The sequence below is a fragment of the Salmo salar genome, chromosome ssa11, assembly GCF_905237065.1.
Source record: "Salmo salar chromosome ssa11, Ssal_v3.1, whole genome shotgun sequence".
NCBI lineage: Eukaryota > Metazoa > Chordata > Actinopteri > Salmoniformes > Salmonidae > Salmo > Salmo salar.
The window spans coordinates 18,006,225-18,025,266 of NC_059452.1; the positions used below are offsets into that span (position 1 = coordinate 18,006,225).

Consider the following 19,042-nt stretch of genomic DNA (forward strand, 5'->3'; position numbering starts at 1 on the left):
ACGATTTCTACGCACTACACGCTTCTACACTCGGCGGTCCCGTAAAATTAATTGTTATTCCCATACCATTATCACAGAGAATCAGACAAATTATGCTACCCTCTGTTTATTGGCTACTTAGTTTATTCAAGACTGTCACAAAATACAACACTGCCCCTTTAAGACATAAAAAAGCTCTTTACCTGACTCCCTTTTCAAAGAGGGCTAGAAATGCACACCTTTTGTTTTCTTGTTGGAAGCAACCACTCCCCCATTGTTGACTAGAACTGAGCTATAACCGGGCCAATAACTCACTAACTAGCAAAGAATATGAACAAATGTGCACACGTGGCTACATGCAGCTCCCACTTTGATCTCAAAACAAGCGCATCTAGTGACTGCTCATACTGTAGCCTAAACACAGTCCAGTTCATAGTGAATGGCACAGATCTATATATGGAAATGGATATTTGCATGTAGACCTACTGCAGCTCTGATTGGTTATGGTGCACCGGTCTGTGTAGAATATGGGCCTAAGTCATGCCTGTCAATGCAAAAGAATCCTACTCCAATGTGCTCTGCCTACAAGAAGATCTCTTGCACAGTTAATTTTGCACACTAAATCTCACAGTTTCTTTTGTTTCGGTATATTACGTTGAAAGTGACTAATATTGCATTGATTCGATCACAATTGCCGCAGTAGAAGGAAACGTTGATAGTGTTAACTAAATGGGAAACTGTAGAAAGATGAGTGAAGATCAATCTCGTGCTTCTCTGTGGGGGCTCATATTTCTTCTGCGCGGAAGTCTGATGTGAGCTGCGCGCCCTCTGCTTCGAGGAAACATTGGTTGTGGGCCCATCTGGCCAATAGCATCACAGCATTGGCCAGCCCAGAGTACCTCTGAACATAAACTAATCTAGAATGGACAGACCTACAACGTTTCTCCTTTTCCCAACAACCCCCTGCAGGTGAAGGAGCACACATGTGAATGACATTTTGACAGTGTTTTTTGAGCACTGTCATGGGGCCCATAATTCTCTCTGATAGGAAATGGTTGGGATGCGAGGATGCATATACCCCTTTTTCCATAGCAGCGCTCTGCTCACCTGGCCTTGTGCAATGTCCACCACCAAACCTGCAACAGCTGGAGGGGGAGAGAGGGAGGAGAGGTGCTCTGCACGCACACAGAAACAAATAGGCCCCCCATTAGTGCAAATACTCCAATTAAGGTCAGTCATGTCTTTGAGTCATGCGGCTGTCAAGTAGGAGATACGACTTAAAACAGCTGCAGAATGTTTACCACATACACAGATAAGATGCGTCCAGCACCGATAGCACTGGCATCCACTTTGGACAGTTTAGTCAGCATCTTACTGTAACAGTTGAGGTCAAAGCATTTGAGGGATGGATGACTAATGTGTTTGGTCAGAGCTCGTTGGTTTTCAAAGTGTACAAAATGTGTCTGTCTACATGGTCAGGAAGTAGTAACACTGCATGGTCTTTCATCTGATACCTCTGGTGATGGCTCAATCAGCTAATCAAATCACTCACACCACACAGCCAGACCTGCAGGCCTCCAACACACTGACGGAGGAGCATCTCTCATTAAATGAACAATTGACTCAGAATGACAGTATGGTAAATATTTACTTTGAATACGTCAAATACTTGCAATAAATGAAAAAAAAACAGGGTACGGTATGTAAACAAACCTTGAATCAATTAATGAGAGCCGGAAAATGAGTCACTAACAGTCAGTCTCGTCACAGCAGACACCGGTTCACTGTCTCTCTAGTAGGGACAAACATGGGGATGTTCTGTACCAGAGAATAACATTTCCTCAGAAAAAATAAATACAAATCTGATTTGTAAAAAAACAGAAATTATAATAATGTCCAGTCTTTTGAAGGCTCACTTGGTCCTTCATGGCCTTACAAGTACTTGAGGTGACTTATGTTCTGCTTTGAGTGCACTGCTTCAGGAAATGTGGAGTTGAGGACGGCCAAGCTGGGGCTCAGTGAATATACACAGACATCCACTGAGTTACAGTATAGCCTGATTTATAAACTCAGCAAAAAAAGAAATGTCCCTTTTTCAGGACCCTGTCTTTCAAAGATCATTCGTAAAAATCCAAATAGCTTCACAGATCTTCATTGTAAAGGGTTTAAACACTGTTTCCCATGCTTGTTCAATGAACCATAAACAATGAATGAACATGCACCAGCTTACACACGGTAGGCAATTAAGGTCACAGTTATGAAAACTTAGGACACTAAAGAGGCCTTTCTACTGACTCTGAAAAACACCAAAAGAAAGATGCCCAGGGTCCCTGCTCATCTGCGTGAACGTGCCTTAGGCAGGCTGCAAGGAGGCTTGAGGACTGCAGATGTGGCCAGGGCAATAAATTGCAACGTCCGTACTATGAGACGCCTAAGACAGCGCTACAGGGAGACAGGACGGACAGCTAATCGTCCTCGCAGTGGCAGACCACGTGTAACAACACCTGCATAGGATCGGTACATCCGAACATCACACCTGCGGGACAGGTACAGGACGGCAACAACAACTGCCCGAGTTACACCAGGAACACACAATCCCTCCATCAGTGCTCAGACTGTCCACAATAGGCTGAGAGAGGCTGGACTGAGGGCTTGTAGGTCTGTTGTAAGGCAGGTCCTCACCAGACATCACCGACAACAACGTCGCCTATGGGCACAAACCCAACATCGCTGGACCAGACAGGACTGGCAAAAAGTGCTCTTCACTGACGAGTCGCGGTTTTGTCTCACCAGGGGTGAAGTTTGGATTCGCGTTTATCGTCGAAGGAATGAGCGTTACACCGAGGCCTGTACTCTGGAGCGGGATCGATTTGGAGGTGGAGGGTCTGTCATGGTCTGGGGCGGTGTGTCACAGCATCATCGGACTGAGCTTGTTGTCATTGCTGGCAATCTCAACGCTGTGCGTTACAGGGAAAACATCCTCCTTCCTCATGTTGTACCCTTCCTGCAGGCTCATCCTGACATGACCCTCCAGCATGACAATGCCACCAGCCATACTGCTCATTCTGTGCATGATTTCCTGAAAGACAGGAAGTCAGTGTTCTGCCATGGCCAGCAAAGAGCCCGGATCTCAATCCCATTGATCACGTCTGGGACCTGTTGGATCGGAGGGTGAGAGCTAGGGCCATTCCCCCCAGAAATGTCCGGGAACTTGCAGGTGCCTTGGTGGAAGAGTAGGGTAACATCTCACAGCAAGAACTGGCAAATCTGGTGCAGTCCATGAGGAGGAGATGCACCGCAGTACTTAATGCAGCTGGTGGCCACACCAGATACTGACTTACTTTTCATTTTAACCCCCCCTTTGTTCAGGGACACATTATTCCATTTATGTTAGTCACATGTCTATGGAACTTGTTCAGTTTATGTCTCAGTTGTTGAATCTTGCTATGTTCATACAAATATTTACACATGTTAAGTTTGCTGAAAATAAACGCAGCTGACAGCGAGAGGACGTTTCTTTTTTTGCTGAGTTCAGTACTACTCAGTGATGAGATCCCACACCTACTTCCATTAGAAAGGACTATCCCCTCTCTCACCTGGTTGTCTGTCAGTAAGCAGAAACTTACCGTACTGTATACATACTGCTTTGACTCAGCAGAACAAACACTGCTCCCTGTGGACGAGTGCCCCTTCAAAAGAGTTTGAACCGCTAACGCTAGCCTTTAACAGTCAACAGAGCCAGAACAACACAGTGGGCGGCAGGTAGCCTAGCCTAAGAGTGTTGGGCCAGTAACCGAAAGGTTGCTGGTTCAAATCGGGCCGTTCTGTCCTTGAACAAGGCAGTTAATCCCCAACAACAACTGCTCCCTGGGCGCCGATGACGTGGACGTCGATTAAAGCAGCCCCCCACATCTCTCTGATTCAGAGGGGTTGGGTTAAATGCGGAACACACATTTCGGTTGAATGCATTCAGTTGTGCAACTGACTAAGTATCCCCTTTCCCAGTACGCACCCCTACGGTTAGCTCCAGACTGACATGTTACATGTGGCCCATAAACTCTTGATTGGCCTCAGGATGATGATATCATCAGGAATGTGAGATGTTTTTAGATCGAAAAACACATGCCTCCTGTCCCGTTCTAATGAGGCATCATTCTGTCACTGTATAGAGTACAGAGACTGTGGTGCATAGCACACTGTAGAGGTCAACACCCCTAGCTTTGTGGGGTGTTGAGGGATACACACGCACACGCAGCATAATCACTGGCATCGGTGCAATCTGTGATATCTCCAAGGGCTTTTTGACAGGGAAGGGCGTTGAGAGGAGAGGGGTGCAAGTGAAATACGAGAGTAATTACTGCCGAGGCAATCTGCTATTTCTGTTCCTTTTACAGCCCATCTGAGACAAATCCATGGACCTGGGCTACGGACCAGGACACAGAATCAGGACCAAATAACTGCAAAATGGATGGACCTCTGGCCTGTTGTTGCCTTAGTGAAAATATAGGGGAGAAATAACAATACAGTATTACACCGTAAAGCTAAATGAAATTATAGAGAAATGCTCGCTATATTTTATCTAACCACTTGGCAAGTAAACCCTCGCTCTATTTTAAATACCAGCTCCATGAGTAAAAATCGTTGCTTATTTGGTTTTGAGAGGCAAAGCAGAGATTAAATCAAAATAAGACGGGAATGTCTGGTGAAATGAGAACCCTGAAGGTTTGGAGATAATATACACACTGGCCTCTATCCATCTACCTTAAAAGGTGAAGTCGTTAGGTCACCCGTAGCGCAGTACTATGCTGACAGGCAGTTAATCTCAGATGCACTGGGGATGTTTTGGTGTGGAGATGTCCATCTCTAATGGTGGACTGTCTGCAAGTCTCCATCTGTTGTTTGGGTTTGGATAGTGGTTGTTGAGGAGAGATAGGCGCCCCGGACTGATGCTGATCTGAGTCTTCATGCCACAGCCAGAGAGAACCCCTCTGTTCCCCTCTCTCCAGCACGTCACCCTCTCCCTCTCCTTACATGTTCCATGCTGTATTATGGGTAACCCTGCCAAGTGCCCCCTAGACCAAACACAGTGCTAGAGAGACAGTCTGTATAAGTCCACACGAAGTCACTCCGCTGCGCTTGGCTCTCTAAATAAAAATCCTCTGGTCACTCACACGTGGTTGTTATCCTGACTAATCAACTCTGAAGGTTGGCATTGAAAGCATCTCACATGCTTCGCTTCATAGCATCTGTCTAGGGATTCAGTATTCCCAATGCAATGTCACTGAAAATGCTCACGTCTAGTTTGAGGGGGGAAAAAAATCCTTTATCTGCAGAAATACTATTAATCTGTTGCTTGAAAAAATAAAAACCTCCACATCAGGATCCCATTTCAGGGAGAAACAATACATGTCAGACACGCTCACAGTCCAGCTATCAGATAACACAGCCACATTAAGCAACCTAATACACAAGCATTTCTACATTGTTCTGTACATTCCAGAACAGTCCGGTATTCGCCAGACAAATCTTGCAACAAATAAGACTAATCTGCAGTTATTATACAGAGAGTCCCAGTGTCATTGTGGTGTCTTTCAACCGCTCTGTACCACAGGGAGACTACTGTTGGACCAGCAGCTTCATCACATCACTACCTTGGCTTGGACAGAGTGGGACCTGGACTCAGATACTGAAGACATGCGGTTAGCTATGCATGCAGGGGGCAACTGAAACCAGGTGGTATGGCTCAGCTCCTAGAACCCGTGTTGCTGACAGGAGCACAGGAAGGGAGAGCATATACACACACCTCTCATGTATATCTTACACAGCAACTGGTTGGCTGGCTGGCTCTTGACCTATTTTACAAGTGGGGAGGCCAGTGACACGTCCAGTGACCTCTACACACCCAGGCTAAAATGCAGATGGTGGGATTAATTGGCTCACCGGCCTCGATCATTTGGCCAGAAGAATGCGTGGAATCCAGAGCCACTCCATAAAAGTCACTCTCTGTGAACACTGCTCCGAATCATTAAATCCCCGTGGCAACGGCCATGTGAAGCTGTAAAACATGAGGAACTACCACTGAGGCCTCAGCTCTGAGCTCCGGCTCTGAGCTCCGGCTCTGAGCTCCGGCCATCCTCTCCGAGCCCTTTTCTCCCAGTTGATTGATGGCAGAGTGAAACTTTATGGGGCGTGTGCAGCACAGGGAGAGCAGAATAAACCACTAATCGCTTTGTCTAATAACCGAAGCGATTGCAAAAAAAAAAACAATAGGCACCCAGGTACATCAAACACCAACCTTTTACTAGATATGTGGGGCGCAGTGAGCACTCACTCTTGACAATCTATCAAACTACTGTAAATGAAGACTAACTTCAGCATAAATCACTGGGAAAATATATGATTTGGCCATTCTTCCACCTGCAGCCAAGCATGACTAAGGTAAGGGAGAAGGTAAGAGCACGTATGGCGCAGTAGCAGCACCTGTTGTTGCCAAAGGCCCGTGTACCCTAGGAAGCTATCTGAGTGGTGGAACAGCCAGAGCTGTCTGCTTAGCGCTTGGTCAGCCGGCACATTCTCTCACTGTCTCGTACTGTTTCCATTACAGACCACTTCAGACGCACTAAATTAGAACCAGTTAAAGCCCATGAAAACACGTCATCGCAGCCAGAGTGGAATTGGTTTAAGGGTAGAGCCTGGAAACAAACTACTGCTTCCTGTTCCTCAAATATTTGGTGGTTTACCTGTTAATGCCTCTGCGAGAACGCTAGGGAACACCCAAGAAAAATAGGCTGCCACTGACATCTGGATACTTACTGTACATTAGCTATTAGAAAACACTGTTCCATCCTTTGTAGAAGGAGTGCGTTGACATTCAGAGAGACTTTTAGGAGGGATGTTAACTACCTCGTGGAGGGACATACCGTACACTGAACTTTAATAACAGAGCCAGTTGATCTGTTCTGAAAGAGTCACATCACAGACTGGGACAGACTGGCCGAGCTTTGACCCACCTGGAGGGCACAGTTCATCATGCGGATGACGTAGTCAAACTGTTGGTGGTCCAGTATGGCCCGGTTCTGCTGGACGTGCAGACGGAGCTCCTCAGTCAGACACTGGCGAGCCGCCTTGCCTTTCAGAGCACGCAGCGCAGCCGGCAGGGTCTGGGAACACAGCACAGGCTGTTTTTAACACAAATACCATGTCACACAACATACATGAACAAAAACAGTGGGGAAAATAATCTTCTGGATTGATTTCTCAACTTCCCAGAACATTATGTCCCAGAATTCTAGAACCAACCAGGCTATAGCCAAGAAATCTCAGCTGGTAGCTCTGCAGGAGCTCAGGAACAGGTACAATAGCAGCTACAATATTACCAGTCCAGACAGTGAATTGTTGACCTCTGGGAAATATTAATACCACACATTTCATACTAATGTCAAACAACAAGAAAATGTGACGGTCATGCGTCTGGGTAATGGTTTTCACATTGGCTGTATAATGTATATCGAGGTGAAGGGTTTATAGGCTGGGGGGGGGGTTATAGCTGGATGCATGTCTGCCTTATATAACCTGGTTATTACAGCCAGCGGTGCAGGCATAAAGAAACTGGCTCCCTTCCCATTTCATGCAGTACACATGGGACACCCCCATCAATGTTCCTATGGGCTATAGGGGGTGCCACGGTGTGGGGAAATCAAAACAGCTATGCCATTAACCTCGGTGTTAAAACAATGGGGTTATTTCTGCTGATAACGAGGAGATTATGAGTCTAAGTGTTTGATCATCTGTCTCCAGTGTGGTCATGTCTCCCAGCTGGGAGGTATAATTCGCCTGATAGAGTTGAGAGCGCTAACTCCAGACCGACACACACGGTTGCCTTCCTGCTGTAATCGGAGGAATGGATGTCAGTCCAGATGTCTGGGCCATTACAGACGTGGCTGATTCCGCTGTGCTGAGAGACAGGGATTAGGGAGGATGCCGTGCGTCACCTTCTCCGTCTCCTGGGTCTTGTTGTCGAAGATGAAGGAGATGCAGCTCCTCACCACCTCTAGCCTGCGAGCGCTGTTGAACACTGAGCCCATCTTCCCCATGATGGACACTGCACAGATGAGGGGTGAGCAGGTTAGGAATACAAGAGTGGTAGAAATACTAGCTACGCTAGTACAGACGCCATTCAATACTCATCAACTAAGTGCTTACAGCTATTAACACATTATAGACAGACTCCTGCCAAGCCATTTGTCTCACACAGGAGCAGGCATGGAGTAGAGCTGATGTTTGTGTCTCACGTACCCACGGGAGGGCCGGCGGGCACCACACACTTCCTCTCTGCGCGGGTGGTGGTAGTGATGGCAGGGGCGCTGGGATGCTTGGCCAGGCCCTCCGCCAGCAGCCGCTCCACCTTCTCATCGTCCAGCAGGGGGAAGGGCATCACATGCACCCGCAGGTGGGAGCCCTCCGTGGGCCGAGGCACTTTCTGGAACGCCATGTGGGGGTTGGGATTCTCCTGTAATGGACCATTCAATAATAAAACATACAGACAAGAACAACATCTGTGACGGCCATAGGACATGCTATAACACTAAAGAGTACAGAAAGTGCCTAATGTGAACACTATAGCATACAGGCCCAGAGGCTGAGTGATGTTAACTCACGTTTTTGTACAGTTGGTCAGAGAGTTCCCTCATGTGCTTCTGCAGCTTGGCAGGGCTGGCCGCCTCCTCCTTAAAGCGCTCCATGTCAAAGGCCACCAGCTACAGAACCAACAACAAGTCAGTCAAGCTGTTCCCAAACGATACAATCTCTCGACAAGCCCAGTTTCATACACAACAGTGAAATTAGAACAACTGTTGCCAAATCAGACTAGAGCTGCAAAACATGCAGTCTGGTTACAGCAGCCATGCCCGACAGTACCTCATCAAAGAGATCACAGGCTCTGTAAGGTGGCCCCCTTTCAGACACGAAGCCAGCGAAGGCCATGCCATCCAGAACCTTGGTCAGGAAGTCATTCTCAATCAGGCCTCTCTGGCCCAGGAAGGCAGTCTGTAGGGGGACAGGGTTAAAGGTTAAATAATGGTAGGTACATAAACTTCACATTTCTGAGGAGCTTTTCTTTTCTTTCTTTATTATTATTATTATCACAATGAACCCAGTCACAAAAGTGAAACAAATGACTGAAGATGACTATATGCAAAGAAAAGCAAGCTTTATCTGCTGAATTAGGCCTGTGATTCGTGCTAGTGGGTGAAAGAGATAGAAAATGGGGGGGGGGGGGGGCAGTTTTTCTGGACTCCCCAGTCATCGCCTCTCCGTAAAAAAAGCGCAGCGTTTCTGTAGATTCGTGATGAATTCCTGGCCCATAATCCGAGCCATGTGGGGTACTTTGAGAGGGACGTGCTGAGAGGTTACCACGGAGACGCCGCAGACACAAACAAATACAAACCCAGCGATTTTTTTGTATTTTAATTTGATACATTTCATATGGCTCATCGCGAGGCCATTGGCCAAGGCTGACAGCACATAACACAAACAAGCAGATAGCATGGTGAAGAGTCATACGGTCAGTCACTAAAGCGCATCAAACCAACACACACATGCTGAAACAAAACACCTCCAAACAGCTTCATCAGACAAGATAAGACAGGATAGGAGAGAATCCTCTTGTTCTTGGATTCTCTCCAAACATTCTTTTACAGGTTGAGAGAACAAGGGATAAAATGTCAGCCTGCACCTATCAAATGTTAAATGGGGACAAACAAATTGAATGGGAAAGGTAACCACCTTCATTGCAGTGATCAGTGAAATATGATCCTGGGATTACAACAGCATGGGTGACAAATGTGAGTCATCATCAGGAGACACATTGAGGGTGTGATGGAGCACATGCCTTCAGTTGGCAATAGGATTTTTGACCCACCCAGATTGAGTTGAACAGAAGTGCATTGATCTCACCTTGTGAAAGTGGATAACAGGTTCAGAATGGATGCGGATAAGCTGCAGGCAGGACCTGTAGCCCTGGAAGAGTTGAGCAAACAGCCTGAGGAACACGGCTCGCACCTCCTTATCCTGAAACACAAGGGAGAGAGGGGAGAGTCAGCTCACAAACATGCCATGAATACCACCTTGTTAATTCAGTTCACATCTTAACGTGATTATTCTACCATCTGAAGAAATGGAAACCCCCACTAAAGCTCAAATTTTTGTGCTATTCATAGGTCGGACAAGAGATGTGCGTGCTATAGGAGATATCTCAGAGCAGTGGCGTCCTCCTCATATCACAAACACATGATGTTCTGGGAAAAGGCTCCATCTGTTACAATGAGACATGGCCAGGGGTTAAGGTTGAAGACACTGTGTTTACTGGAATGATGGGCCTTACCAACAGTTTGAGGTTGGAGGGGGCTGTGCGAGGGGGTGGGAAGGCATTGTCAGCTATCTCCAGATCAGGATGCAAAACCTGAAAATAATAAAGATGCCTCTTAGTCTTGACTTATTATTTTGTTCGTTCCTAAGTACACTTTTATTACAGATTACATAAACAAATACCCATTACAATAACTAGACAAGTTACATAAGGACATTCTACAGCTGTTTGCAACAAACAACATTCTCATTATGATCTAACGTTTAATATCTAACGGGGATCTGTGATTTCCAAGGGTGAGCATTCAGGGTGAGCACAGACAGAGGCTGTGGTGTGTAACAGGTACGTACCAGAGACAGGGCAGTGTGTAACAGGTACGTACCAGAGACAGGGCAGCGTGTAACAGGTACGTACCAGAGACAGGGCTGCGTGTAACAGGTACGTACCAGAGACAGGGCTGCGTGTAACAGGTACGTACCAGAGACAGGGCAGCGTGTAACAGGTACGTACCAGAGACAGGGCAGTGTGTAACAGGTACGTACCAGAGACAGGGCAGTGTGTAACAGGTACGTACCAGAGACAGGGCAGTGTGTAACAGGTACGTACCAGAGACAGGGCAGTGTGTAACAGGTACGTACCAGAGACAGGGCAGTGTGTAACAGGTACGTACCAGAGACAGGGCAGCGTGTAACAGGTACGTACCAGAGACAGGGCAGCGTGTAACAGGTACGTACCAGAGACAGGGCAGCGTGTAACAGGTACGTACCAGAGACAGGGCAGCGTGTAACAGGTACAGGGCAGTGTGTAACAGGTACGTACCAGAGACAGGGCAGTGTGTAACAGGTACGTACCAGAGACAGGGCAGTGTGTAACAGGTACGTACCAGAGACAGGGCAGCGTGTAACAGGTACGTACCAGAGACAGGGCAGTGTGTAACAGGTACGTACCAGAGACAGGGCAGCGTGTAACAGGTACGTACCAGAGACAGGGCAGTGTGTAACAGGTACGTACCAGAGACAGGGCAGTGTGTAACAGGTACGTACCAGAGACAGGGCAGTCTGTAGTGTGTAACAGGTACAGTGAGGGAAAAAAGTATTTGATTCCCTGCTGATTTTGTACATTTTCCCACTGACAAAGAAATGATCAGTCTATCATTTTAATGGTAGGTTTATTTGAACAGTGAGAGAGAACAACAACACAAAAATCCAGAAAAACGCATGTCAGAAATGTTATAAATTGATTTGCATTTTAATGAGGGAAATAAGTATTTGACCCCCTCTCAATCAGAAAGATTTCTGGCTCCCAGGTGTCTTTTATACAGGTAACGAGCTGAGATTAGGAGCACACTCTTAAAGGGAGTGCTCCTAATCTCACCTTGTTACCTGAATAAAAGACACCTGTCCATAGAAGCAATCAATCAGATTCCAAACTCTCCACCATGGCTAAGACCAAAGAGCTCTCCTAGGATGTCAGGGACAAGATTGTAGACCTACACAAGGCTGGAATGGGCTACAAGACCATCGCCAAGCAGCTTGGTGAGAAGGTGACAACATTTGGTGTGATTATTCGCAAATGGAAGAAACACAAAAGAACTGTCAATCTCCCTCGGCCTGGGGCTCCATGCAAGATCTCACCTCGTGGAGTTGCAATGATCATGAGAACGGTGAGGAATCAGCCCAGAACTACACGGGAGGATCTTGTCAATGATCTCAAGGCAGCTGGGACCATAGTCACCAAGAAAACAATTGGTAACACACTACGCCGTGAAGGACTGAAATCCTGCAGCGCCCGCAAGGTCCCCCTGCTCAAGAAAGCACATATACATGCCCGTCTGAAGTTTGCCAATGAACATCTGAATGATTCAGAGGGCAACTGGGTGAAAGTGTTGTGGTCAAATGAGACCAAGTTGGCATCAACTCAACTCGCTGTGTTTGGAGGAGGAGGAATGCTGCCTATGACCCCAAGAACACCATCTCCCCCGTCAAACATGGAGGTGGAAACATTATGCTTGGGGGTGTTTTTCTGCTAAGGGGACAGGACAACTTCAGCGCATCAAAGGGACGATGGACGGGGCCATGTACCGTCAAATCTTGGGTGAGAACCTCCTTCCCTCAGCCAGGGCATTGAAAATGGGTCGTGGATGGGTATTCCAGCATGACAATGACCCAAAACACACGGCCAAGGCAACAAAGGAGTGGCTCAAGAAGAAGCACATTAAGGTCCTGGAGTGGCCTAGCCAGTCTCCAGACATTAATCCCATAGAAAATCTGTGGAGGGAGCTGAAGGTTTGAGTTCCCAAACGTCAGCCTCGAAACCTTAATGACTTGGAGAAGATCTGCAAAGAGGAGTGGGACAAAATCCCTCCTGAGATGTGTGCAAACCTGGTGGCCAACTACAAGAAACATCTGACCTCTGTGATTGCCAACAAGGGTTTTGCCACAAAGTACTAAGTCATGTTTTGCAGAGGGTTCAAATACTTATTTCCCTCATTAAAATGCAAATCAATTTATAACATTTTTGACATGCGTTTTTCTGGATTTTTTGGTTGTTATTCTGTCTCTCACTGTTCAAATAAACCTACCATTAAAATTATAGACTGATCATTTCTTTGTCAGTGGGCAAACGTACAAAATCAGCAGGGGAACAAAACCTTTTTTCCCCTCAATGTACGTACCAGAGACAGGGCAGTCTGTGTAGTGTGTAACAGGTACGTACCAGAGACAGGGCAGTCTGTGTAGTGTGTAACAGGTACGTACCAGAGACAGGGCAGTCTGTGTAGTGTGTAACAGGTACGTACCAGAGACAGGGCAGTCTGTGTAGTGTGTAACAGGTACGTACCAGAGACAGGGCAGTCTGTGTAGTGTGTAACAGGTACGTACCAGAGACAGGGCAGTGTGTGTAGTGTGTAACAGGTACGTACCAGAGACAGGGCAGTCTGTGTAGTGTGTAACAGGTACGTACCAGAGACAGGGCAGTCTGTGTAGTGTGTAACAGGTACGTACCAGAGACAGGGCTGTCTGTGTAGTGTGTAACAGGTACGTACCAGAGACAGGGCTGTCTGTGTAGTGTGTAACAGGTACGTACCAGAGACAGGGCAGTCTGTGTAGTGTGTAACAGGTACGTACCAGAGACAGGGCAGTCTGTGTAGTGTGTAACAGGTACGTACCAGAGACAGGGCAGTCTGTGTAGTGCGTAACAGGTACGTACCAGAGACAGGGCAGTCTGTGTAGTGCGTAACAGGTACGTACCAGAGACAGGGCAGTCTGTGTAGTGCGTAACAGGTGCATGTACCAGAGACAGGGCAGTCTGTGTAGTGCGTAACAGGTACGTACCAGAGACAGGGCAGTCTGTGTAGTGCGTAACAGGTACGTACCAGAGACAGGGCAGTCTGTGTAGTGCGTAACAGGTACGTACCAGAGACAGGGCAGTCTGTGTAGTGCGTAACAGGTACGTACCAGAGACAGGGCTGTCTGTGTAGTGTGTAACAGGTACGTACCAGAGACAGGGCAGTCTGTGTAGTGTGTAACAGGTGCACGTACCAGAGACAGGGCTGTCTGTGTAGTGTGTAACAGGTACGTACCAGAGACAGGGCTGTCTGTGTAGTGTGTAACAGGTACGTACCAGAGACAGGGCAGTCTGTGTAGTGTGTAACAGGTACGTACCAGAGACAGGGCAGTCTGTGTAGTGTGTAACAGGTACGTACCAGAGACAGGGCAGTCTGTGTAGTGTGTAACAGGTACGTACCAGAGACAGGGCAGTGTGTGTAGTGTGTAACAGGCACTGCACCAGAGACAGGGCAGTGTGTGTAGTGTGTAACAGGTGCACGTACCAGAGACAGGGCAGTCTGTGTAGTGTGTAACAGGTACGTACCAGAGACAGGGCAGTCTGTGTAGTGTGTAACAGGTGCGTGCACCAGAGACAGGGCTGTCTGTGTAGTGTGTAACAGGTACGTACCAGAGACAGGGCAGTCTGTGTAGTGTGTAACAGGTACGTACCAGAGACAGGGCAGTCTGTGTAGTGTGTAACAGGTACGTACCAGAGACAGGGCAGTCTGTGTAGTGTGTAACAGGTACGTACCAGAGACAGGGCAGTCTGTGTAGTGCGTAACAGGTACGTACCAGAGACAGGGCAGTCTGTGTAGTGCGTAACAGGTACGTACCAGAGACAGGGCAGTCTGTGTAGTGCGTAACAGGTACGTACCAGAGACAGGGCAGTCTGTGTAGTGCGTAACAGGTACCGTACCAGAGACAGGGCAGTCTGTGTAGTGCGTAACAGGTACGTACCAGAGACAGGGCAGTCTGTGTAGTGCGTAACAGGTACGTACCAGAGACAGGGCTGTCTGTGTAGTGTGTAACAGGTACGTACCAGAGACAGGGCAGTCTGTGTAGTGTGTAACAGGTACGTACCAGAGACAGGGCAGTCTGTGTAGTGTGTAACAGGTACGTACCAGAGACAGGGCTGTCTGTGTAGTGTGTAACAGGTACGTACCAGAGACAGGGCAGTCTGTGTAGTGTGTAACAGGTACGTACCAGAGACAGGGCAGTCTGTGTAGTGTGTAACAGGTACGTACCAGAGACAGGGCAGTCTGTGTAGTGTGTAACAGGTACGTACCAGAGACAGGGCAGTCTGTGTAGTGTGTACCAGGTACGTACCAGAGACAGGGCAGTGTGTGTAGTGTGTAACAGGTACGTACCAGAGACAGGGCAGTGTGTGTAGTGTGTAACAGGTACGTACCAGAGACAGGGCAGTCTGTGTAGTGTGTAACAGGTACGTACCAGAGACAGGGCAGTCTGTGTAGTGTGTAACAGGTACGTACCAGAGACAGGGCAGTGTGTGTAGTGTGTAACAGGTACGTACCAGAGACAGGGCAGTCTGTGTAGTGTGTAACAGTGGTTCAGGGAGCTGGGACAGGTGGATGCACTCTGGAATCTTTATGGTTCCTCCATCCAGATCAGCTATGATAACATCCAACTGTAAGATAGACAATACACATCACTAAACAATCCTTTCGAATTAGTTAGATTCCTATATTAGCTGTAGAGCACATTCTACATTACTATGGCAGAGCGTATAAGAGAAACTAAGGCTGAAACCTGCCAAAACATGCTCTTGGCCAACACAGTGGAGGAGTCACAACTCCCTGAAACTAAAGGACTCAGGAGGTCGCATCAATCGGCACTTCTCAGTATAAGAAATGTCAGCTCAACATAACATTTCCTTAAAATGTACAATGACTCATATATACACAACAAGACTCCATGATTCATAGGCAACTGGCTACATTGGGCAAGCTTTCAATGAATCAGTCTAAATAAAGGCATGTTATCCCTGGTGTACTGTACATGTTGAATCAGGGTCAGAGGCAGTTCATGTCTGGAGAAGGTGCTAAACATCACTCACCAGTTCTTGGATCTCGCTCTGGAACATGGAGTGGACCCCGATGATGAAGGGGGTGGGTGAGCTCAGCACCTCTAGCAGCCGTGACGGCAGGATGGGGATGTATGGGTAACTGAGTTTCAAACAGGAGACGACAGTGAGGAAACACACACACACACACACACACACACACACACACACACACACACACACACACACACACACACACACACACACACACACACACAACTTGCCAGGTCAAATTCTACATCAATGTGTGGTACTCAGTAAACCAAAACATAATCTTTCAAGTACATTTACATTCCAGTCATTTAGCAGACACTCTTTCCAGAGCAACTTACAGGAAGTTTATTCATCTTAAAGACATATGAGAACAGATAACCAAGACCACTTTGGAACATTGTTTTGTCACAAAATGTCAGAAAGTCAGTTGGCAACGCAATCAACATGAACATCTTAATACGTTTGAACTTTCGATGGCCTCATAATCAAAGCCAGCAGCCTAAGTGTAACAATTTTACTGAGAAACAAACAAATAACGATAATAAGAAACATTATCATTCAAGTCACACTTGGTGCAAGGCAAGTCATGTCAATAGCCGAGGTGTAATGGGGACTGATGGGGGAATGGAGAACGACAGGCCAATCACGTACCTGTATTTGAGGGGGAACATGAGTGCCTCCAGAGCACGTGACGCCTCCCCAAGTCTCTGGTAACTCGTGGAATGGAACAAAACCTTGTGTTCGGTCAGAACCGCACAGAAAAGACTCAGAACATTCTGGATTCCTGGCAGAAGAAAGTAGAGAGAATGTGTAATTAATTAGGTATTCGGTTGGACAAATGATTAAAAAAAACATACTGTTGGGGTGGATTTTATTTCTAAGCTGAGCAAACAATACTCAGAGTAAATTATATTTCTTTGGGGTGATAGAATGTGGTGTTTTCAATCATATGTGACTAGTTTGCTGAAATAATTGGAGGAAAGATCTGTTTTGCAGAGACATATTGTATGAAAACCAAAGTACTGTACATGCATCACAATATTTTGAAAACCTCTCTCTCCCTTTACTGACAGTATATTATTCACTATTACATTCTGACTTATAACGAACAAATGGCTGAGAAAACAATGTTATTCTTTGCCCACAGTGATAACAGGTGGATAAACAATGCAATTTCAGCTAACTAACAGTAGTGTATAAACTCAGCAAAAAAAAGAAACGTCCCTTTTTCAGGACCCTGTTTTTCAAAGATAATTCGTAAAAATCAAAATAACTTCACAGATCTTCATTGTAAAGGGTTTAAACACTGTTTCCCATGCTTGTTCAATGAACCATAAACAATTAATGAACATGCACCTGTGGAATGGTCGTTAAGACACGAACAGCTTACAGACGGTAGGCAATTAAGGTCACAGTTATGAAAACTTAGGACACTAAAGAGGCCTTTCTACTGACTCTGAAAAACACCAAAAGAAAGATGCCCAGGGTCCCTGCTCATCTGCGTGAACGTGCCTTAGGCATGCAGCAAGGCGGCATGAGGACTGCAGATCTGGCCAGGGCAATAAATAGCAATGTCCGTACTATGAGAAGCCGAAGACAGTGCTACAGGGAGACAGGACGGACAGCTGATCGTCCTCACAGTGGCAGACCACGTGTAATAACACCTGTACAGGATCAGTACATCTGAACATCACACCAGCGGGACAGGTACAGGATGGCAACAACAACTGCCCGAGTTACACCAGGAACACACAATCCCTCAATCAGTGCTCAGACTGTCCACAATAGGCTGAGAGAGGCTGGACTGAGGGCTTGTAGGCCTGTTGTAAGGCAGGTCCTCACCAGACATCACCGACAACAACGTCGCCTATGGGCACAAACCCACCGTCGCTGGACCAGACAGGACTGGCAAAAAGTGCTCTTCACTGACGAGTCACGGTTTTGTATCACCAGGGGTGATGGTCGGATTCACGTTTATCGTTGAAGGAATGAGCGTTACACCGAGGCCTGTACTCTGGAGTGGGATCAATTTGGAGGTGGAGGGTCTGTCATAGTCTGGGGCGGTGTGTCACAGCATCATCGGACTGAGCTTGTTGTCATTGCAGGCAATCTCAACGCTGTGCGTTACAGGGAAGACATCCTCCTCCCTCATGTGGTAACCTTCCTGCAGGCTCATCCTGACATGACCCTCCAGCATGACAATGCCACCAGCCATACTGCTCGTTCTGTGTGCATGATTTCCTGAAAGACAGGAAGTCAGTGTTCTGCCATGGCCAGCGAAGAGCCCGGATCTCAATCCCATTGAGCACATCTGGGACCTGTTGGTTCGGAGGGTGAGGGCTAGGGCCATTCCCCCCAGAAATGTCCGGGAACTTGCAGGCGCCTTGGTGGAAGAGTGGGGTAACATCTCACAGCAAGAACTGGCAAAACTGGTGCAGTCCATAAGGAGGAGATGCACAGCAGTACTTAATGCAGCTGGTGGCCACAGCAGATACTGACTTACTTTTGATTTTGACCCCCCCTTTGTTCAGGGACACATTACATTTCTGTAAGTCACATGTCTGTGGAACTTGTTCAGTTTATGTCTCAGTTGTTGAATCTTGTTATGTTCATACAAATATTTACACGTTAAGTTTGCTGAAAATAAACGCAGTTGACAGTTAGGACTTCCTATTTTTGCTGAGTTTATTATACACTGTGTGGACAAAACATTAGGAACACCTGATCTTTCCATGACAGACTGAACAGGTGAATCCAGGTGAAGCTATGATCCCTTATTGATGTCACTTGTTAAACCCACTTCAATCTGTGTAGATGAAGGGGAGGAGACAGGCTGAAGAAGGATTTTTAAACCTTGAGACAGAGATTGTGTATGCGTGCCATTCAGAGGGTGAATGAGCAAGACAAAATATTTAAGTGTCTTTGAACGGGGTATGGTAGTAGGTGCCAGGTGCACTGGTTTGAGTGTGTTAAGAAATGCAATGCTGCTGGGTTGTTCAAGCTCAACAGTTTCCCGTGTGTATCAAGAATGGTCCATCACCCAAAGGACCTCCAGACAACTTGACACAACTGTGGGAAGCATTGGAGTCAACATGGGCCAGCATCCCTGTGGAACACTTTCAACACCTTGTGGAGTCCATGCCCTGACAAATGGAGGCTGTTCTGAGGGGCAAAAGGGTGTTCCTAATGTTTTGCACACTCAGTGTACAGTATATCATTAATGATAAGTAAATACAACCTCAAAAATAGCCAGAGGAAATGACACGCTATGAGACAATATAAATAATATGTCAAATA

At 46.9% G+C, this 19,042-nt stretch overlaps 1 protein-coding gene across 4 annotated transcripts in view; it reads right to left on the reverse strand.

Moving 5' to 3' along the window:
* Window positions 1–19,042, reverse strand: part of LOC106562098 (myotubularin-related protein 13) — a 158,370-nt gene that overhangs the window by 53,177 nt on the left and 86,151 nt on the right. For all 4 annotated transcript variants that reach the window (XM_014126678.2, XM_014126677.2, XM_014126676.2 and 1 more), the window contains exons 7-16: window positions 16,397–16,529; window positions 15,746–15,854; window positions 15,203–15,316; window positions 10,361–10,438; window positions 9,934–10,047; window positions 8,896–9,024; window positions 8,637–8,735; window positions 8,275–8,488; window positions 7,971–8,080; window positions 6,990–7,139 (exon numbers count right to left, since the gene is read on the reverse strand). In XM_014126678.2, the coding sequence (XP_013982153.2) occupies window positions 6,990–7,139; window positions 7,971–8,080; window positions 8,275–8,488; window positions 8,637–8,735; window positions 8,896–9,024; window positions 9,934–10,047; window positions 10,361–10,438; window positions 15,203–15,316; window positions 15,746–15,854; window positions 16,397–16,529 (1,250 nt within the window). The remainder of the gene's footprint in view (window positions 1–6,989; window positions 7,140–7,970; window positions 8,081–8,274; window positions 8,489–8,636; window positions 8,736–8,895; window positions 9,025–9,933; window positions 10,048–10,360; window positions 10,439–15,202; window positions 15,317–15,745; window positions 15,855–16,396; window positions 16,530–19,042) is intronic.